A 23,609-nucleotide genomic window follows, 5' to 3' on the forward strand; every position below is an offset into this window, starting at 1 on the left:
ATGGAATTTATGGAATATTATAGAAGACATTGGCATATCTTTTTTTTTCTCTAAGCTGAAAGTTTAATGAGAAGTTCCTGTTTCTAGACAAGAGAATTCTTCCTCCACTACTCAGAATCCCAATTTATTATCAGACACCCTAAGTGATTGTCTGTGTTTGAAATGCAAACTGTCATAAAAACGTTATATGGTAAGAAAAACATTTGCTGAAGCACCTTTCCCTGTTACTATTGCACTAACATAGAGTATGTATCTGCTATATAGAAATTATTCAAATCCATCTAACAAAACTGTGACACATTCTCAGTCAGCAGATCTGATTTCTTTCATTGAGTCTCAAACTCAAAGGCAAAGTAGCTGTCAAGTTTAAAATGAATTCCTTCAAATACTGTGCATCTTATAAAATAAACCTAGTTACTTAGACATGTTTAGGTGAAGGAAAAAAGGCATAAGTATATGTCAAGCATATATTACAGCCAGAACTGTGGTACATTTTATGAGCATGCTGCAAGAGAACAAAGTACCTTTCTAATGACATGATTATGCTAGCCTTCACCTGGCAGGAGTGTATTAGTGTGCTGAGGTCATACTTTCCCACCAGAAAAGCCCAGCCCTTGGTTCATTCAGCATGATCATGAGAAATAACCATCTGCGTTATCCATTTGGAGATCAATAGTACTAGTGGCCAAGATTTAATTTCTGAAGGCCTGTCTCTTACCCTTTTCACCTGGCTTAGGAGTTATTGGAAATGCCTGCACAACAATACATGCTGAGTGCTACATAATTCAGGTGCTGGCCCAGCTCCTTTCAGGTGGTAGAGTTGGATCCTCGGTAAGATGTTTGCACCAACCCCATCACTAATCTTTATTCACCATGTGGCACCCCTGTTATGTGTACCACTGCATATGGTGCCTGACATGTCTCTTGCGTCACACATGCATGGATCATGCACTTTCACCCAGGTTCACAGCACTTCTCTTGGATAAGAGGGAGATCACAGATTTCTTCTCTGGCCCTAGTGGAAGTCAATGGAGGTTTTTGTCCTAGAGGTGGGTAAAACTTAGCAGTCCACTCCATCACACAAGTTGTGTTGGGGTGATGCCTTCTAGAGGAAGAATCTGGACTTTTTCCATCTCTTCTTCCCTCAGTCAGGGCTCATGATTCAGACTGGTGTGGGCTCCTATAGTACATCAACTTGGGCTAACTTTGGGGGATTTAATTATGGAAGCTTTAAAAGGATGATCCCAGAGTCTAAAATTCTGACTGAAAGAAATTTGTCCTGATACCTCCCAGATGTCACCACCCACTTACCACACCATCATCAACCCTACTCCTGGTTTCAATTTATTTTATGCAGCCCTGTTTTCATCCCCTCTGGTGAACACAATTAATATAATTAATATTCAATTCCTGTCAAAGCTTTCGGTCCCCGATCACTAGGAAACAATAAGGTCATTACATTTTTGTGTGTGTTTGTGGTGAAAATGGTTAGGCAAGAGCAAGACTGTCAGTGTTTACTTTTTCTGAACTTGTCAAAAAGGGTATCTTAATTGTGCAGCTCTATATTTCCTTTATTTATTCTGCATAGTGTAATTGCGAGTGGTATAGTCAAAACAGTGCAGTTTAGTGAATTCATACTAAATCTTAGTAGTCTGTTGCTGTATTACCCTTACTCCACAGTTAGCATGTATAACTATCATAGGTTGCTGTACTGTACAGCCCCCACTGTGACAGTAAGTTTTGGATTTTTTTTTTTACAGTAGGTCAGAAAACCATTACATTGGGCTAGTGTTCAGAGACCGAAAAATAAAACATGAAAAAAAAAAGACTGCTTCTACTACTATTTGAAACTTGCATTATTCTGATGCTTTCTTTCTATGTAGCAAATGGCAGTCATGCATAACATCATAGCACTTAGCTAGCATTCAAAAATTCCACGCAAAATAAAATATAAAATGAAATGAACAGAAAACTCTGTTTACTAATGTTTTAGCTTTGCATTGCTCATATGCTTTCTGAGCTACCTTCTTGGTTAGAAGGCACTTATGAAGTTCAGGGGTCCCCTCTGTTGCAACATTCATACACATACCCTTCCACTTTTTCCATAAGATGCACAGATACCATTAGTCTCCCCTTCTTCTCTGAAGTTTGGACCCATTTTGGGTGTGGTCTGTTCCCTCATTAGCTGTTCATTGGGCTCTCAATGTGAGGGAAGGATCCCCTCCCAGTTTCCTGAAAAACAGAGCCTTTTTTTTTCAGGGAACTGGCTATAAGAAGTTATCTTCCTTGTACCCCCTTCCTCATGAGGGGCTCAGATTGCAACAGGGTGAAGAGATTTTGGCTCTGGGGAATCTCTGCCTCTGTAAGCACTGGTCCTAGTATGTGTAAAGTCTTTACTTTCCTTCACAGATGGGTCTGCAATAGTTCTGGAAAAGAGGGACCTGTTCTGAGAGAACCTCTGATTCCCACTTGCCAGGGTCTATTCCATCTTGCTCTCTACTACAGTCAGGTAAGCCACAAGCCTTTTGGTTAGCGTGTACCTATGTGGAAGATGTGCAACATCTGCTCCCTTTACTGCCTTCATTTTGCCTGTTCCTCATCTGTGGGGCATTGCTTTCGAGATACTGTGGACAGGCACTACTGGATCTTCTGTGGTTTGCTCAACCCTCAATATCCTTGTTCAGGGATGACAGAGTACACACACCCTGCAATAGGTCTGGGAATCCTTGATGCCTTCTTTTTTTGCTCCTCCCTGTGTGCTGGATTGAGCTACTGAATCAGTAAGAGTTTTATATGTTTCAGTAGGAGTCTTACAGTGGCTCTCCTTTTCCTGATAGTAGTTACTAGACTCAGCAAATGTAGTGGATCCAGCATGGGTTTGGGAGGGTGGAATAATGGTTAAGGTGTTTGCCTTACAAACACAAGGTACAAGGTTTGAGTCTCACAAGGGATAATTGGCTAGGCTTACAATGGCTTGCAAGAGCAGCTAACCTAGTATGAACCTATGAACCTATATGGTTGGTTCACCAAACTTTTATCCGGTAGATGTTTATGGAATTTCCGCTGCAGGACCTCCAGATTCATGAACAGTTTTTATCCTACTGTAATAAGACTCATTAATGTAGACATAAATCTGGATGTAGCAAAACTATAATAGACCGTTATGCTCTCATTCTTTTCCTTTTTTCATACAGTTGTTGTTGTTGTTTGTCTTTCGGCTTTTCCCGGTTAGGGGCCGCCACAGCGGAACTCCAGTCCGCTAATGATTGGCAGTAGATTTTCACAAATGCCGAAGTGCCAGCTCGACGTTCAACCTTCAGTAAAGGCACACCAATTTATGCATGTCTTTCGAACGCCCACCCAACCGCGGGGAGGACATGCAGACTCCACACAGAAGGCACTTCCCACACTCCAGCTGAGAATCGAACGGGAGAACCTCTTGCTGTGAGGCAAGAACACTACTGCTACACCACCGCGGAATTCTATTTATTTATTGCATGCTAAAATGAATATATTCTCATTCAAGTCTAATTCCAATCACTTCCTTATGTGCAATATCATCTGTGTATAGTGTACTTTTCTTTTTGTGTGTTAATTATCTAGTATTCAGTTTTGCCCAGTTATATACAGTAGTGTACAAGCATGTGCATCAGTTACCTCAACTTTTACTTTTTGTAATATAGTTTTTGTATTTTTTTTCTCTTTAATACCTATCATGTCTTGCTTTTTGTGTATGTTTTTTCCTGTAAAAGAGCTGACATTTGAAATTTCAGTTAGGTAGCACTTGTGTTTCCTAAATGACAGTAAAGTTTCTTTGAATCTTGAATCTTTTGAATCTTTGAAACTTGGAGGAGGTTTCTAGTTCCCCCTTGTTTGTTTTTAGGTCTAGGAGTCCAGAATCATAGAGAGGACCTCACTGGTCTGCCCAGTAGAGGAACAGTGAAGCCCCTGAATTGCCAGGGGGGAGGTGTTCAGCTTCCCCATATTCCATGTCCTTCGGTAGATTACTGAATCCAACCTGTAAAGGCTCTCTGGAAATCAGGCCATTTTAAAGGCTAGTGTATGGCTGTACTCTCTTTCCTGCCAAGGAAGAGGGGAGGCCCTTATGTCTGCTTACTTGGTGAAACTCGAAAGTGTTAATCAGTGGACCTGCACCTTTGAGCTCCTGTGGGACTTGCATGCTTCCCTTCCTCATCTCCCATATGTGGCTGGGAGGAAATGGTAAAATTGGTTCTTTTGGGGAGGTTGTGTCCCATTCCATTGGTTGTTTCTAGCTCCCTAATGAATCAAGTTCAAGAGTTCTGTCCTTAGTCCATTTCTAGGGACCAATACAGGCCAGGGTGATGCAGCCTTTGCCCGCAGCAATGCCTGTTGACCAAAATATGTTTTTTTCTGGCTTCATTCCTAGTGGTTTCTTCCTGGTGTGAGCTACAACTCTGGGTCCTGGGAGTCCCCTTTGATTTTGAAGGGACCATATATGGGAGCCTGATGCCTATATGAAAGTATTCCACCACATGCAAAAGGTCTGATTCTTTGGGAGGGACAAAGCAGCATTACATACCTTCCCAGTTATGGCTCTAGGATTCCAATAGTGCTTAAGACTATTTGCTGGAACTGGAACTCTCTGGGCTCCTGAGAATCTCCCTGAGTTTACTTCCCAGTAGTAGGACAGGTTTGTTAATCAGTTCTGATAAGTCATGCACCTCTGTAGGAAAGGTAGGCTTTCTTGTCATCTAAGAGAGCCTTTTGTTCTTTTCCTTCTGTGAGGGGGGTCCCTTTAGTTGCAGGAACTAGCTTCTACTGTTAACTTTTAGCCTTTTGGCCTTTAGGTATACATCTCTGTAGGGCTTCAGATTACCTTTTCTTCTGTTGGTTTGGTTCCCATGGTACACTTCCTGACCTGAAATGGCAGGAGAGCAGAATGGAAAGAAAGCATAGCCCATTCCTTATGAGCCCTGCATTTTTGCCAGTCAGGGGGGTGCTTGCTCCATCTTTTGGGTGGCAGTTGAGATTATGGTAGTCCTATAGTTTGTCCCTTAGCCCCACTCCTGAGGGAAGATTGTTCTTTGGTGTTTACTCTTGGTGCAGGTCTGTGAACTGTTCAGTTCCCCTTGCTAGATGGATTCCTTCCACCTCTTGTTCTTGTAACTGCAGATTTGTTGTTTTGCAATCTGTGGACATTTGCCTCCTGCTCCCCAGATATAATCAGCCTTTATACTGTTCCTGGTGCTCTTGCATGGCTCCTTCTCCCTTGTTTTGTTTTGTTTCCCAAACCATGGTTTTGGCTTCAAATAAGCATGGCAGATTTAGAATAGTATATTATTGGTAGCAGTGGGGTGTGCAAATCTTTTTTGTTTCCTGGTTTTGTAGGAAGACTCTTGTTGTGGATTGTGAGGTGAACTGGAAGAAATGGTGGAAAAGTGAATTTATCTAATCAATGTCTGACATCACAGCATGCATCATTACAGATGTATGTCCAGTCTTGAGCATTGGATCTCCCAGAAAATGATGGCATATTCTAACTAGTGCACAGGATATTGCCACATTAGGACCCATCAAGGAGCACCAACTTTGTAGATCAACTAATATGGTAAGGACATATCTGTTGCATCTTCTTTCACTTAGGACAATCATGTATCAGACCTATTTAATCAGGTGCAGTTGTACATAATGTACGGTATATTTTCGACACACAACACTTTACTAAAACTATACTATCTAGAAACCATCTGACTAGAAAAGGTTATTTAAATTCTTGTACAATTAAGGCAGCACACATTTTCACTTGTTGTTCTTCATAATGCTGAAGATGTAGGTAAGAAGCACACATGAATATATATTTTGTGACCTTGCTTTCTTACAGCCCTTTTGGGGAGGACACTATTTATATAGTGTTATTAGATGCAAGGCTGTTGCTATTGATATGCACTAACTAACAATGTCTTTCTCAGTTGGTTATTATTGATGGCAAAAAAAAAAGTATATAATGGTAAACTGGAAATCTGTCAGGCACCCACCTTGCAAGAGTGGGGTGTAAGGCAACTAAGTGTTTAGAAAACATGTTGGAGAGGCTGTCAGAATGTGTTTTTCCTGCCTAATGAGCCTAGAAAGTGCTCAGTTTACTTCTGTTATCAAAGTATGAGCCCCCTTCTATGTTTATATATTTATTTTTTTTAAATTGTATATGTTCTGTTGTCATTTCCAGCTCTTCAAGCAATGTCAAATGTTCAGTGCATACATTTCTGACATCACTATATATATTTATCTCAGAGATAATTTTAATATAATTCATACTTGACTGGCTTTATTTGTAATTGGTTCACCACCCTGACCCCCCCTCCCCCGCCCCCATTATAGTGAAAAACTATTTTGCATTTTAATGTAATAAAAGCTTGCTCAGTTGAGAGTAATAATCCCCCATGTGTGAGCCATCACCACTTTTTAAATTCTCTTTTTTCCATACATAGTTGAAGTCTGCTCTTAAATGAATGTACTGCTAAAGAAGATTTTCACACACAAGCCAGCACATTCCAGTTTGAAACTTCTGTTTGTTGTAGGTGTCTATGTGTCAGCGTTTCCTACCTTGACTGTTTATGTGTTACGCTTTTAGTATAGAGTGTGTTTTACTGATGTAAGTGCTACTCTGCTGTTATTGTTAAACAGCTGCTGTCTTCCTGTATGCAGTTAGCTGTCATTCTTTGCAAAGTGCATCCTGACTGCCCCTACCCTCTCCTGATCTATTTGAATCCCATTCTGAGATGTGTAACAATTAGAATGCATTGTATTGCTCATTACTTCTCTTTACGGCTAGGCTCTTTGCTAGACAAAGAATGAACATAGCTTCATTACAATTAGCATGCTTACTTAATGAAGCAATCCAAACAAATAAATAAAAAGAAAACAATTCCCAGTATTATTTGGAGATTTATTTGGCTTTAGCAAATAGTACAACAAAATTATACCTTAACTGATTTTCTCTCTTTCTAGTTCTTTAACAGTAATCAACTTGTACAGGAGACATGAGATGCCTTTTTTTTTTTTTTTAATAACTATTCATTTGTTTAATGGGTAAGCCAAAGTTCTAAGAGAGTCACCCAAGTTGACTTGCTCAGACTAACACAGTAGGCAAATGGAGGTGAAAGGAATAAAACCTTGTTACCCATCATTACAGGAAGCAACTCAGGTCTTAAGCCTCTGTTCAATTAGGCAGACTTTATAAATACAGCTAGGATGGGGTAAAGTGGGCAGCCACCTGGGGCACAAATTGTTACGAGGCATGATAAACAGGATACTATGGCTCTTCAGTGCATTGCCTGCGTTTGAATGCCAGGACTTAGTACTCTGTGTGTGTGAGTTTGTGTGTGTGTGTGTGTGTGTGTGTGTGTGTGTGTGTGTGTGTATACATGCCTGGGTGTATTTATAATAGGAAATCTTGACATGCGGACATATAAATACACATTAGATCAATACGTTCAAATCAAAGGTACAAGTGCCCAACATTCACCCAACTGAAACAAAACCAGTCACTAAAGGAAAAAGTCTGGTTTTCCAATCATTTAAAAAAAAGAAAGGTCACAAACTTTCAGACATACTTTCGTATGAATACAGGTACTGTTAGGGAAAGGGTCTTTAAGATAAATGTGTAAGGATGGGGTTAGGGACAGCAAAAGGGAGAGGATTAGGGTTAGCGCATATGATTAAGGTACAGCAGCCTAACAGTGCTAGTTACTAAGCCTGACTGAAGTGTCAGGTTCTGTAACAAATGTAGGAAACAAAGTAGCACTTCAGTTTGATAGCTTTCCCATGCTCAAAACTGACAGGTTGATAGAGAGCCTAGAAAAGGACAGGTACTTGACAACACTAGACTTGACAGAGGGATACTAGCAGATACCACTTATATCCACTGACAAAGAAATACATTGACTTTGTAACACCTGATGGTCTATTTCACTATGTAGTGCTACTATCTGCCTATATGGTGCTCCAACTATTTTTGAGTGACTAATGGATAAAATAAAATACTGAAGCCTGGCGCCCTACTATTTGTCACTAGATAGTTGACCGATGCTTAGAATACCAAACCTAAAAGATTGTCAGCATCCTATCATGGTGGTTACACTTAGAGAAGAGCAAGCAGTTTAGGGTAACATTTTCCTCACTTTCACTTCTGCAAGTGTGGTTGATCTTGGAGCTTGTATCATTTTATATATATATATATATATATATATATATATATATATATATATATATATATATATATATATATATATATATATATGGGTCTAGGACATTTCACCAAAAGCACATTTCACCTAAACCCAAATTGGTGTGCACTTTTCACTGAAAGCTCAATTCACCTAAAGTTGTAGATGGCCTTGTCCCCACTGTAGTGCAACCCTGGAGTTAGTATATATAGTAGGAGGGGCATAACCCCCCACATATGTTAAATATTTTGAACTAAATACATGGATACTTGCAATTTCAATATATTACTCTTTTCCAAACATGATATCTACTTAAAATATGTGGGGGCGGTGCCACCCCTACTATATATACTAACTCCAGGCTCGCACTACAGTGGGGGCAAGGCCATCTCAAACTTTAGGTGAAATGTGTTTTGGTGAATTGAGTTTTAGGTGAATTGTGATTTCAGTGATTTGTGTTTAGGTGAAATATGCTTTCAGTGAAATGTCCTAGACCCATATATATATATATATATACATATATATATATATATATATATATATATATATATATATATATATATATATATATATATATACATATATATATATATATATATATATATATATATATATATATATATATATATATATATATATATATATATATATATATATATATATATATATATATATATATATATATATATATATATATATATATATATATATACATATATATATATATATATATATATATATATATATATATATATATATATATATATATATATATATATATATATATATATATATATACATATATATATATATATATATATATATATATATATATATATATATATATATATATATAAATATATATATATATATATATATATATATATATATATATATATATATATATATATATATATATATATATATATATATATATATATATATATATATATATATATATATAGATATATATATATATATATATATATATATATATATATATATATATATATACATATATATATAGATATATATATATACACACATACATAAAATATATATATATTTATGTATATATATATATATATATATATATATATATATATATATATATATATATATATATAAAATATATATACATATAAATATACACACATGCAAACATTTATTTATATAAATCACATATATATAAAAAAATATATATATTTATACATTACATATATACATGTGTGTGATACACACACAGACACACACATCTATATATATATATATATATATATATATATATATATATATATATATATATATATATATATATATATATATATATATATATATATATAGGGGATACGAGGGCAAAAAAGTAAGCAATGCCAAAAAAAGACATACTGTCATAGAGGAAGAAAGTTTGGTGATGAAGCGAGATTTCTATTCTTTAAAATACTACTTACTGGAGAGGCATTTCCACCTGATAACTGATCATGTCTCATTATAATGGATGAGTAACTGCATACAAAGCAATACAAAACTCTTCCAATGGGTACTTTCTGTCCTACTCCTCTAATACATAATGACATAGAGGCCAGAATTATCTAATAAGAATGCTGTTGGGGTCTTAAGAGTAAACAAGCCATGATTATGAGTCCATAACTGGCAGTTTTGTGCAGGGAGGCAGTAGACATAGCATTCTGAGTACAGAAAAATTTGGAATGAGCCTTTAAAAGTGCACAAAGTGACTGGTAGATAGGAAATTCTCACAGTACTTTAGCCAGGAAATTGAATGTATTCATCAGTTGTTTGACAATTACTGTTTGCATAAAAGTCTGTAGCTAACAGCAGGATTTAGAAAGTCAGGTTCACAATCAGAGATGTTCATTACTTATAGCCTGACTGTAAAACGGCTGGGAGAGAAAGTAGATGGACACACTACTAAGAACTGAAAACCTGCTTAAAGGTTCTGTAAGCAATTCTATGAATAATGTATTTTTTAACAAGCTGGTGTATTTTCATTTCTTTCTGGAGTAACAAGCGTATGTGTTTTATAAATTTGTGCCCCATTGTCTTTCAGATTTACAATGACAGACACACCCACACAATCAAAAATTTATATGGACATGTATAGCTGTATGTGAAGTACAGAATGTGGTCAGGGGCAAGAGTGATCATTAGTTTTGAAACAGCTGGATCGCCAGATTTACCTAAAAATGTCTCTTATAATTCCACCACAGTTTTTATTACGGTTATATTTAGTTTTTGCAGTGACAGATGGTGCACTACACTGTAACAGAGGAAGTACATTAACTCAATACATGCTGTAAACTATTGTAATACTTATTTTGTAACAAACAACATTCCAAGTGAATGCTGTGCTCTTTGTTTCTGTAAGTTAAGGATCTATTTTAGGAAATTAACCTTACAAGCATTTTTTTTCATTTTGCAGTATTAAGAAACAGCAACTTGAATTCCAATGGCCAGCAACAACACTGCCAGTATAGCCCAAGCCAGGAAACTTGTGGAACAACTTAAAATGGAGGCCAATATTGACAGGATAAAGGTAAACAATTGTTCACTTGGTCACTTATTAGAGTATTATATTGGGATCATAGTGCTATAATTATGATAGTTTTCAGCAAAACCTAATATACTGAAGGTAATATTGAAGTGCTGGTTTAACAAACCCATCGACAGACTGAAGCTATTTATATCTTTTGTACAGTGCAATACGTTGAAGCATGTCAGGTAAAGGGAAGTACTTCATTATGGAAGTGCTACAGACTCAGTTCTACTGAATCAAACTGCTATTTATAAGTAGCATAGTTTTTGGATTTGTTTTAATTGCTCCACAGTTGTATGAACATGGAGTCAGTACACTTCAGGTGTGGGACCTAAAGCCCCTCCCCCCACTCCCCCATATGGAGGTTAAACAGGCTCCTTATTGCAATGTCAGCACTCAAAATGCCAAGTGCTGAGAAGCCGAACAAAAGACAAAAAACACAGAAGAGTGAATCTCGAAAATTGGTCTTCTCCTTTAAACTTCTTTTTGTGTAGGGGCAACCCCTTCACCACCAGCCCCCCAAACTTATATATAACAAATCCGAAATCACCATACCTCTGAGAAAAGGGAATATTCCTTGAAATGTCATTTCAGACAGTGTATGTAAGGTTGCAAGGTTGTTCTTTTAGCCTTTTAGGCTCTGTATTTTGGACTTGCTGTAGCAGATCCTTACAACCAGTTAAACAGTACATTTAGATTTGGAGCAACAGACACAAGACTGGCACTTTAATAAAAGTTTATTTCAAACCAAATGGTGCTATTCAAAAATAGAATAGTACACGAAGCTGCTTATTGCTTCACAGCTGTTTTGACCTTTTTAGTTAATTTAAGTAAGGAGATATAGAGTGGACTTCCATATAGGGTGCAGGGTGAAAGCTTGCAGCCATGCAAATATACAGTATTTAGATTTGTAGCAGTTGGAAGATTTTCACTTAAGTGTATTTTCAAACTAAGCTGTACTATTCATAAATAGCACAATTTGTAGAATTGTTTTTTGACCAAAGTTACCCCATGGTTGTACAACTATGGAGTAGGTGTACTTATGTAAGGGTGTGGCAGCAAAATCTCCCAGCTGTAGGTGCAAGGTTGCTTTTCCCCTTCAAATGTACATGTCCATTATACTGCATATTCACTGAATGAAGTTTATATGGATTTATGATGAATGATTTGTTACTTGCTATGGGACAATACTTTGACATTTGCTGATGTGCTCATCAATTTAACAGTATTAATCCTTATACTCTCGGATTATCACTGATATTTCTAAATCAAAGTTTTACAAAGTGGGCCTTCAATGACTTATGTTTGTGAATGGACTTGGTCCTCTGGAAGCCAAGGCAGACAGAATTAAGAGGCTGATAACCAGCACTTCGATTCCACTGTGAATATAGGGGAGGTATCGCTGCCTGTGCAACATTTGATGGAGAGCAGGACTTCAGATAGCCAACTCTCATTGGGACTGGCATGATGCCCTGCACTGGATGGAGAGATGTATGCAGCTAGCATACAGACACCACTGCACCTCAAACTTTCAGTTAGAGAACATAACCAGCTACTTCAGTGTGATGGCTACTAGCTCCCAGCAACTGGTTCACTGCTTCCTGCAGGGGTCTTGTTCCCTGGTTCTAGGAATTTCAGTGCAAGCCTAACTTGTGTGAAGTTGGGAGGGGTCTGTCTGGAAAAAACGAAACATCTTCCACAGTCCAGAAAGAGCTATTGGGGTACCTGGGGAGAGAGGATAGGAGTTGCAGAAAACCAGAGGTCAGTCATGGAACAGAAGAGAAATAACAATTTAAATATACACAAAGTGCTACAAAAAGCCATAAGGAACAAGCATTTAACATTGAAAGTCAAATCTGGATGAATTAAATCAATTCTGGTTTACCATTTTCAAAAAAAAATGCTTTTTGCGTTATAATTTATCTTACAGGTGATTTCATTGTTTAGTGATGTTCTATTCCAACAAAATGTTTTAATAATGCTGCCCAAATCTGAATGTTTTGTAGTCATGAAAATTAATTTTAACTAACGCATGTAATGAAGGGTTAAAACGTAAGCAATACTGAGACCTAGTGGTCTGTAGTTCGTAATGCAGGACAGGTTTTATGACAAGATAACATCTGCTATTATCACTGATATGCACCATTCTGTGACTGACTCATGGAGAACTGGCTTTGTGAGACCTTTATATTCTGACAGCCGGGCTTGGTCTATGAAACTTGGAAAGACTTCTCATATAATCATTGCAGTGCAACCACAGTTAAGTCTAAGTTCACATGTAGACAGTAAACAAAGTTAAAAGAGCATTTTGCTTCTGTAATGCTGTCAACATTTTTATTGGATGGCAGAGTTTAACATTCACAATAAAAATAATGATTTAGACATGCTGTTCTTTGAATATAAGCCAAAATACAGAACAAAAAGCTGTGTTATAGTAAACTTTGCTGAAGTTTGACATATTTCCTTGTCTCATTGCCCACAAGCAGATATTCTATATTTCAAGAACATAAGTGATCACTCAGAAAAACAGAAAAGTAATTGATGAAAAGTCACTGGATTGGAATGAAGCAACAGTAGCAGCTAAATGCTAGAACAAAGTATGTAGGGCACCAATTGTTGTGTATACATCATGTCTTCTTACCATCTCACAACTGTATATTGACAGTATGCTATGGACACATTTGCTAGCTAGTTGGTAGTTTGTTTTTGTATCTGTGCTACCTTCTGATACAACTTTTAAAGCAAACATTTGTCCTGGAAATCAGTACTTTGAAGTAGTCTGCTTGTACTGTTTCCACTGGTATGACAGTCTACCAGATGTTATCCCTCTAGACGATTCTGATCTCTGGTTGTTGGCTAGTTTTATAATAGTCTGCAGACTAATAGCCTCATATTTACCTATGAGCATTCTATACAGCAGAAACATATACTCTCGCCTGATTCAGAAGAGCGCGCATCAAGTCTCCTACAAAGCTATTCTGTCCCACCTTCTTCTATCTCGGTCTTTATTCTACTAGCCTCATCATTCTCCTGTGTTTGCTCTGACTCTGTAACCCACTATGACTACAGTACCACAAATGACTTCTCTGTAATGTAAGGCCATGCGGCCTTTCTGAACCTATTCAGCTAAGTATGCCTGTTATATTCCCTGTATTCTACCCAGTTCTTTCTTCTAAACTCTGCACACGGTCTGTCCTATCAAAGGTCATATGAGTGCATATCACATCAGCTTTGGTTTTCCTCTTTAACAACAATAGCACTATCTGCAGTGCTGGTCGTGCTGCTTGGTACACTGCAACATTGTTTATTAATTCCATCTGAAGGCCATTGTTCTTTTTCACACACTGCTTATTGTAATCCACCCCTTTGTCATTAAATCAGTGGGGTGGAAAGTATCTAATTACCTTATTTTCTGTTTTGTAGCTGCATTCATATATCAGCATAGATAGACCTATCTTACTGAAAATCTTAGAAAGAGTGACTTAAAGCTATTACAGTGTCAAGGTAGCATTGGAGGAATAGTACTTAGTAACCAGAAAAATTTTTTCAGCATAAATTCTTTTCTGAGATCATTAGCCACCTTCAGTGAATTTCTAAAGTACTCAAAATGCTTTTAGACGAGATTTAATGTTTTTTAATTAGTGACTCATCTCTTGTGACTAAAGATAGTTCTTTTGCTATATGCATTTATGTGCGCCTTTGAGTTGTCACTCTTGTCCCTTAGTATTTCTCTATCCTGCTTGTTTCTCCTTTGTCCTGCCCTGCTTCCCTTAAAGCAGCAGTCTGTCATAAGTCAACACTGTGACGAAATGATGTACTGCTAGCGATGCCAGGAGAAGTAGGGCAGTGAATGCGTAACATATGCTAGCACAGCTAGCTGGAATTTTGTAAAATATTCCATGTCATTTGTATGTCAAACTGATTCGTACAGATGCTTGTGTTGAAAAATGTATTTATAAAGCTGCTTGGGTTAAAAATGTACCAACAGTGTGCCCTGCTGGACAAAAATATATATATACATGCATTATTGTAACTGTTAAATGTATGTGTTTTTAACAGGGGATACTAGAAGACAAAAGGTTAATCTCAATCCACCTAACTTTGAAAATAGTTTGAAATTAAATTAAAACTCCAAAAACTCCGAAAACCAGGCCAATAACCAGGAATAGCTCCAAAAACCAAACACACTCCGAAAAATACTTTTTAGCGCTTTCATCCACCTTTATTTATGTGGACTTCCTCAGAAATGTTTGTTTGAAATTAAATTACCTACCTTAGGCCATAAACATTGTATCTTACAGTTTCAGTGCAGCCAGAGACAAAAAAGTCTGTACTAGGAAGCTTTGCGCATTGTCTTTGGTGTGAACTGCTTGCTACTCTGGAAGGTTGGAGGTTTGGAACTGTTTTATGACTTCCAGGAGCTGCAGCATATCTTAGCAAAGCTCTTTGTGTGTATTATTGTCACATATGTGCTAAATCCTGACAGCTTTAGCCATGGGGAGTAACATAGGAACCAGAAGTCAGATGACCAGATATATGTGATGTCATTCTGTAATCCACCACTAAAAATGATATTTTAATACTAGGTGAGACTGAAGTCTCATTGCACTCTGTTTTTGGAACCTGACAAGGAAGGACCCCTCTAGTAAGTGACCAGGGGGTACTAATTCTTTAGATCAGTAAGGAATATATAGTGAGATTAAATACTATTTTTCTATATCTGTGTGAATCTATTTGCCTGTGTTATTTTAATATTTCCTGTGATTGAAACTCTGGTGTTTATTGTAAGTAGATGTTCCATATTTTCATGTTCTTTTATTATTTATTATTAAATATATTTAAAATTTTCATTGTGGGGGGCCTTTTAGAGAATATTTTAATCTCTGAGAGTACATATATATTTGGTGACAGCTCTGACTTTAATATTAACTTCACTCAGTATAATTGGGTACACTTGCAAGAGTCTTAGAGCAGCTGGCTTTGGAGTGTCTGGTGGTGGTGTAACTACCTTACAGTCTGGACAGAAGGGGGCATAGCTAGTAAATCTGTGCCAGCCTTTTCCAGGTGTGTGTGTGTGTGTGTGTGTGTGTGTGTGTCTCTGTGAAAATCAAAACTCAAAGACTCTGTGTGTCAGCTGGTTGAAGCAGTGACACAAAGCACTGGTTTCACAGAGAGAGTGGAGGAGGACTTGACTTGGACACTCAGCTAAGGACTCAACTATACAGCTGTGCCAGTGGGGAGTCTAATTGGGGACCTGTAGAGAGAGAGAGAAATCCAGTTCCCGGACTGAGTGTGTTTCCTGGGTGCTCTTAAGGGAAATTGTACTTGATAGCACATAGTTCACAAAGTCGTGTGACACACAGTCACAGCCCTTAAGGCTAAACAGCACACCTAATACACTTGTAATAGGTGACTGTGTTGTCAGACACACTGACATCCCACTCACCAGGCTGAACAAGGAGAAGGTCACTGTAAGCTGCCTGTCGGGTGCCAGGATCCGCCACATAACACAAGCACTCGGGTCACTCCAAAGCAAGTACAAGTATGACTCCGTCATTGTCCATGCTGGTGTGAATGACCTAAGACGTACCTCCCTGGACTACATAAAAAAAGACTTACAGGAGCTCTTTGATCATGTAGCCCAGGCCAGTATGATCCTGACCTTGAGTAGCATCTTACCCTCACCAAGAATGATGCCACAGTATAAAGACAAAATGATCAATTTTAACAATTGGCTTAAGTATTGGTATCATTCAAAGGGGATCCAGTGTCTGTCAGCCTGGGATGGCATGCTCGACAAGCCACGTTGCTTCGCTAGGGACGGCTTGCACCTGTCACCCCTGGGTTTTTGAATACTGGCTAAGTCTCTTGCCTCCCCCATAGTGCCTTTTTTAGGCAAGGCTCAAAAGGCAAACCCACCCCCATAGACAACACAAATAAAAAAAAAAACTAAGGGTAATGCTGCTCACCGCCAGAAGTCTAAACCTCAAGATGCATGCACTCGAGACTCTCCTCAGTATGGAGAATATCGATATCTGTGCAGTAACAGAAACCTGGTTCAAGGCTCCCGAGAGCACCCCAGCACTACCAGGCTATACTTCATACCATGCTTTCCGGCCCCAAAACTCAGGCCGAACCACAAAAGGAGGGGGAGTATCCATATTTATCAAAGATACCCACACCTCCAGGCTAGTGGCACTACACGAAGCTTCGGAGACCATCCATGTGCAACTAACAGTGGGCAAAACTGCCTTTCAGTTTGTAGCCTGCTACAGACCACCCTCCCAAACACAGGAACCTCACTTGGCTTTCCTGAGAACACTGGAGAATATGAAGGTCTCTCCAAACACTATTATATTGGGTGACTTCAACTACCCAAACATCAATTGGGAAAACTACTCAAGCCCAAACACCCTCGCTCAACGGTTCCTAGAATTTATAAACTCAAATACTATGGAACAACTGGTCACCAATCCCACAAGAGGGGAAAACATACTGGATCTGGTCATCACCAACATGGGGTCTCTATGTTCCACACCAGAGGTGGTATACCCCTCATTGGTAAGATCAGACCATAAACAAATCTCACTGGACATCCATATTCCATCCCCACCCCTAGCCAAGGAAACCACGGTGAAGAACGTGTTAAAAGCAAACTTCATACTTCTCAAAACTGAGGTGGAATCCTTCAAAGCCCCCGGGCCAGTAGACAATATGGCCCAAAATGCAGAATCCTTTACAAAAGCATTCTATGGACACCTACAGGAATGCATGGAGCATGCTATCCCAAATAAAACCAAGACTCACTCCTCCAAAGGCAGGAGACCTGTCTGGTGGACCCCAGCCATAAATAAGCTATACAACAGAAGGAGAAAGCTACTACATGACAGAGCAAAATCCCAAAAAGGGAAGGCATCACTGATCTGTACTAGCAAGAAACTAAGATCCCTCATAAAATCTTCTAAAGCCAGCTTTGAAAGAAAAATTGCACACGACACTAAAGATAATCACAAGGCCTTCTTTAGTTATGTCAGAAACCTGGGAGGCAACTCCCAGATATGCTCTGAGTTGGTGCAAAATGACAAAAAATTCACTGAACCCACAGACATTGCCAACATCCTGGCAGAAAGGTTCAGTGCAACCCCCCCCCTCCCCCCCCAAAAGAGCAAATGTCTATCCCAACAGAGTGTAGCCTTCCTGAGATCACAGATGCACAGGTGAGAGCTGCCCTCTCCAAAGCTAAAAACACAGCATCAATGGGACCAGATGGTGTCCCGGGCTGCATCTTACATGAGCTCCAAGAAGAACTAAACCCTCATATAAAGTCACTGTTCAATCTCAGCCTTACTACAGGATATGTGTCCAAGGAGTGGCGTACAGCAACAGTGGTCCCACTCCACAAAGGTGGTGCCACAACAGACCCCAGAAACTATCGCCCTATAAGCCTGACTAGCCTGGTCTGCAAAGCTATGGAGCATATCATCATGGACATCATAAACAAAGACATTGGGAACCTCAAGACACTGGATCCTACCCAATTCAGCTTTGTTAAGGGCAGATCTTGCCTCTTGAACCTGGTCAACTTCTTTGAAACCGTTACCAAAGCCATAGATTAAGGGAAGGTAGTCCACACGGCCTACCTGGACCTCGCAACAGCCTTTGACACAATACCCCACTCGGGCATCATAAATAAGCTCACCAGCTTAAATATCAACCCCTATGTCACAAGATGGGTAGCAAACTGGCTCAGGGATAGAACCCACATGGTCAGAATAGCAGGTGCCATGTCAGACTCTAAACCAGTTACAAGTGGTGTCCCACAAGGCTCAGTCCTGGGACCTCTCTTGTTTGGTATTTATTTCTCCAAGGTACAGGCTAACCACGGGTGGACTATGGCTGACCAAGTTCGCAGATGACTGCAAACTGGGTGCTATAATCGACTCTCTGACTGACACAAGCATCCTCCAAACGGGTCTCACAGAGACGGATAACTGGTGCCAGAGCCATGGCCTAAAGCTAAATGCCAAAAAGTGCATTGTCATCCCCTTTGGAAAAAACAAAGTGCCCACAAATTACCACATAGGTGTTAATCCATTAAGTACGGAAGAAGTAATTAGGGACTTGGGGACCCAAGTAGATAGCAATCTCTCTTTTGACAATCACGTTGCCAAAGTGGTTAGAAAGGCCTTCTATGTAGCCCACCTTATGAAAGTGTTCACATCTAGCTCAAGAGAGATCATTGTGCCCCTCTACTCATCACTTATCAGGCCCATAATTGAGTACAATGCCCCATTTGGGATGTACCTTACCCAAGACCTTCAGCAACTGGAAAGACCCCAAATGTATCTCACCAAGAGGATCAAGGGGCTCAAACAGATGCCCTATGCGATTAGGCTAAAGAAACTCCAGCTCTACTCAGTTGCATACTGCCTACTCAGAGGTGATCTGTGTCTGACGTATAAAGCCATGTCCAACCCGGAATTAATGGACATGCTTCAAGTCAGGAAATCTAAATCCCTTAGAGCTACACGCTCCAGGGACTTGAACCTCAGCACAGAAATAAACAGGACATGCTGGAGGGGCAGATTCATATCCCAGAGGCTCCCCTCACTCTGGAACAAAATCCCAATCCATGTCAGGCAGAGCCCCTCACTGACCCTCTTCAAGAGAAATCTTGATGAATGGATGGGAGATCGTAAGTTTACCCCTGGGATCTCTTCTGTGTTGCTGCTTGACAGAGGTACAGTAAACAAACCTTAAAAGGGCTACCTTCTGTGACCTACTTTACAGAGGCACAGTCAACAAATCTAAAAGGGTGGTGAAAGCCAAACACACTCTGGCTAGGCTTATAAATGCCCTAGGGCAGATAGCCTAGTATCAACCTATGAACCTATGGAATTTAATTAGCCAGTTTTTAAAGCACTTGAGTGTTGGATATCTATTTGTAGTTGTTTTGGAAGGGTAGCTGAGTCTAGCATAGCATACTTGAGTGCTGTTGTGGACTTAACCCTCTGCACTCGTGAGCTTATACTATTGTTAAGTCTGTGAGCTGTAGATCATGTACTACAGGGTTGTTCTCCCTCAGCCCTCATTTGCCTACTGTGTGACTTTGAGCAAGTCACTTAAACAGATATTGCTTGCAGATTGCCTCTGAAAAGGGACTGTGTCTATTGGGCCTACCTTTTTAACATTCTTGCATATTTTGGAGTAATATGCAGAAGAATCAAAACAGTTTGAAGCTTTCTGTTTCTTGCTTATGCTATGGGACTTGAGTATGCCAGAACTGTATATGTGTAGCTTGAGTTTAAATGCCAGTTGCATTATCACATGTTCATCTCAGAGCTGCAAAACCTACATTAATACCCAGTGACCCTTTACAGTGATTTTATGTACTGAATTCTCCTGACTCTGGTTAGCACCCAGGTGGTCCAAGCTTGCTGCCAAACTTGAATCGTCTGTATGGGTACCAATAGGACATCCTATAATCTTCATCCTTATGGTGCCGTAGAGACCCAGTTCTTTTATGTATTTATTTTTGCTAAGTATTACTTAACATGTTAACAAGGTCTTTTTTCATTTCTTCATTACCATTTTATTTCCCCAAAAATCCATTTTTCTTTGAAGGTCAGCACCCCCCCCCCAAAGGCCCTTTTGACATTCCAGATACTTGTCCCACACCTCATATCTCCGTAAGTCAAGTGTTACAGGCCCTATCCAAGGCAAAAAACACAGCTTCCATGGGAACTGATAGTATCCCAGGATGTATTCTGCACCATCTCCAGCAAAGACTGGATTCGCCATTGAGCACCCTTTTCAACCACAGCCCAAGTACTGGCTTCATTCCAGCAGAGTGGAGAACCGCCATTGTCATCCCCTGGCACAAAAGTGGTGCCACTACTGACCCTGGAAACTATTGCTCCATTAGCTTAAGCCTAATGTGTAAAACCATGGAGCGTGTTATTATGGATCTCATAAACAAGGACATAGGCAATCTCCAAGCACATAGACCCCATCCAGTTCGGATTTGTCAATGGCAGATCTTGCCTGTTGAACCTGGTTGACTTCTTTGAGACTGTGTCACCAAGACCCTGGATGAGAGAAGGTCAGTACATACAGCTTACCTTGACTTGGCCAAGGCATTTGACACAATCCCCTACTCGGGCATCATTGAAAAGCTAACACAATTTGGCGTAAATCCCTGTCTCATCATCTGGGTGGTCAACTGGCTCACCAACAGGACCTTCAAAGTCAAAATAGGCACCTCCATCTCCGATAGCAGACCTATCACTAGTGAAGTTCCCCAGGGGTTGTCCTGGGACCCCTACTGTTTGGCATCTATTTCTCGGAGGAACAGGCAAAGGTAAAAGGCCTGTGGCTGACCAAGTTTGCCGACGACTGTAAGTTGGGTGCTGTCATTGACTCCCCAAGCAATGCTAAAATACCATTCGGCAAAAACACGACCCCTACTGATTACCACATCAACGGCAACACCCTAAGTACACAACCTGTGGTGAAAGACCTGGGCACTCCGGTTGATAACAGCCTCACATTCGACCATAATGTAGCGGCAGTGGTCAGAAAAGCCTTTTACTTGGTTTATCTCATAAGTAAAAGGATTGCATCCAGAAAAAAGGTTATTACCTCTCTATAATCCTTCCTCATTAGACCAATAATTGAGTATAACACCCCGTTTGGGATGTACCTCTCCAAACATTTGCACTAACTAGAAAAGCCACTGAAACACCTCACAAAGAGAATCTATGGCCTCACCTGTCCTATGCAGATTATCTCGAATCACTATCACTCTACTCTGTGTCATACAGATTGTTCAGTGGTGATCTGTGTCTCCCCTACAAGGCAATCCCGGACCCTGCCTACTAGAGATGCTCCATATCCATAAGTCTAACTCCTCACACACTACCCGCTCGAAAGACCTGAACCTAATATGTGACATTAACAGAACCTGCTGGAGAGACAGGTTTGGTCTCCCAGAGGCTCCCCTATCTCTGGAATAGACTTCCCATACTTACCTATGAACCTATAAAAATCTTGATGATTGGATAGGAGATAGGAAATTCACCCCGGGGATTACTTCTGTGGCTCTGCTCGACAGTGGCACAGGAAAATAATTTTCTTGGGTGGCAAAAGCTGGGGTACCTTTTGGCTAGGCTAATATAGGCTCTAGGGCTAATAACCTAGTACCTACCTATGAACCTGTAAAAAAAAAAAATCAGTGAACCTATACATGTCAAATGGAGCACCTCGCTGACCCTCTTCAAGAGCAATCTTGATGAGTGGATGGAAAACCACAAGTTTGTCCCAGCAGTTCCACTTGTGTCCCTCATTGACTGGGGCAACAGGTGCTGACTGAAGTTTGTTTTTGGGGGTAAACTCCTTGGCTAGGCTTGTCAGGACCCCAGGGCCATTTGCCTAGTAATCAACCCTATGACCCTATGATCCTATGAAGACAGCTGCATCTGGAAATACTGGGTGTATCCATTTTCATTCCGAGTGAACATCCCTCTCCAGTGCCAGTGGTGAGGATTCGGGCTCCTTGATTACTGGTCCAGAGTGGGAATGTCACAAAAATCATAAAGGATAATGCCTGGGTTTCCTATTGTAACAACATTATAATGTGTTCAAGACATCAATGTCAAGAAATACACCTCAAATCTAAATCTAGAGAGGTGAATATCAGCATGCACGAGGTGAATATCAGCATGCATATCAAGAATACATAATAGCAGGTCAGGATCAGAGAAATGCTCATAATTCTGTTTAGTGCATTGAGCTTTATCTCATCTAATGACTACTAGTTATAGATGAAAAGAAAAAAGTGCAAAGTATTTTGCTAGCTTTCAAAGCTGCAAAGCACTTCTTGAGCATTGTCAAACAGACTGCCGCATGTTTTATGTCCGTGAAAGAGAGAAAATCAGGGACAGACTACTGGCATAGAAATCAGGCAGAAACAAAGCTGTTTTAAATTCTGTCATCATTTGCTGGTGACTTCTGGCAGGTCATAGTGCCTAGCACGAAACCTGATCTTAACATCTCTTAGGGGGTGTGTAACAATTGTTAAGACCGTGTCTTGCTCTATAGGAGCACTAAACTAGGTTATCTTTTTCTTGAAATTAGACCATAATCACAATGCTCCACATATTCAAAGTTAATACTGAATTCTGTTAAAATGTAAGGTGTTGGCAGAATGGTTAAGTTATTTACCTTACAAACACAAGGTACAGGGTTCAATTCTCACCTTTGGAAAACATGACTCTGCCTAAAAAAAGTCTCCCTGAGGTCATTAGCTTAGCTATTACCTATGCAATAGGTCTGCACATGTTCCTAGCTAATCACTCAGTGGTGGTATCTACATTGATATTGTACCATTCCCCCATAAAAATTAGTTAAGAAAAATATAACCTTGGCATAAATCAAACAATTATTCTGCAAGGTTCTCAATGACCATTTCAGGTCTTCTTAATTAAGTAAATCTTCTCTTGTTATGCTGTTCTTCTGAAGCTAGAAACTGTGTTAGCACTACCAGTCTACCAGTAAGGTATTTGTTTACAATGAATAATGAAAATAAGTCACCAGTTAATACCTTGGCTTGATCTCCACATGTTTTAGAGGATATGCCACCTGCAGCATAACCAGTTCTGATACCATAAATAGCTCCAGAGTGTGTCACCTTACACACACACACACACACACACACACACACACACACACACACACACACACACACACACACACTGCTCTAGAAACTAACACTTCACCTCTTCACATCATAACTTTCCTGCTGTGGTCAATAACTGTCCTGGAAGTAGGTCTTGATTTTATCTATAGTTTTT

At 39.5% G+C, this 23,609-nt stretch overlaps 1 protein-coding gene across 4 annotated transcripts in view; it reads left to right on the forward strand.

Moving 5' to 3' along the window:
* GNG2 (G protein subunit gamma 2) overlaps window positions 1–23,609 on the forward strand; it is a 675,587-nt gene that overhangs the window by 551,533 nt on the left and 100,445 nt on the right. For all 4 annotated transcript variants that reach the window (XM_044074327.1, XM_044074324.1, XM_044074325.1 and 1 more), the window contains one exon: window positions 10,645–10,758. In XM_044074327.1, the coding sequence (XP_043930262.1) occupies window positions 10,672–10,758 (87 nt within the window). In that variant the 5' untranslated portion in view covers window positions 10,645–10,671. The remainder of the gene's footprint in view (window positions 1–10,644; window positions 10,759–23,609) is intronic.

This window comes from Protopterus annectens, chromosome 6.part0 (genome assembly GCF_019279795.1).
Source record: "Protopterus annectens isolate FY-2018-M chromosome 6.part0, PAN1.0, whole genome shotgun sequence".
NCBI classification, from domain to species: Eukaryota; Metazoa; Chordata; order Ceratodontiformes; family Protopteridae; genus Protopterus; species Protopterus annectens.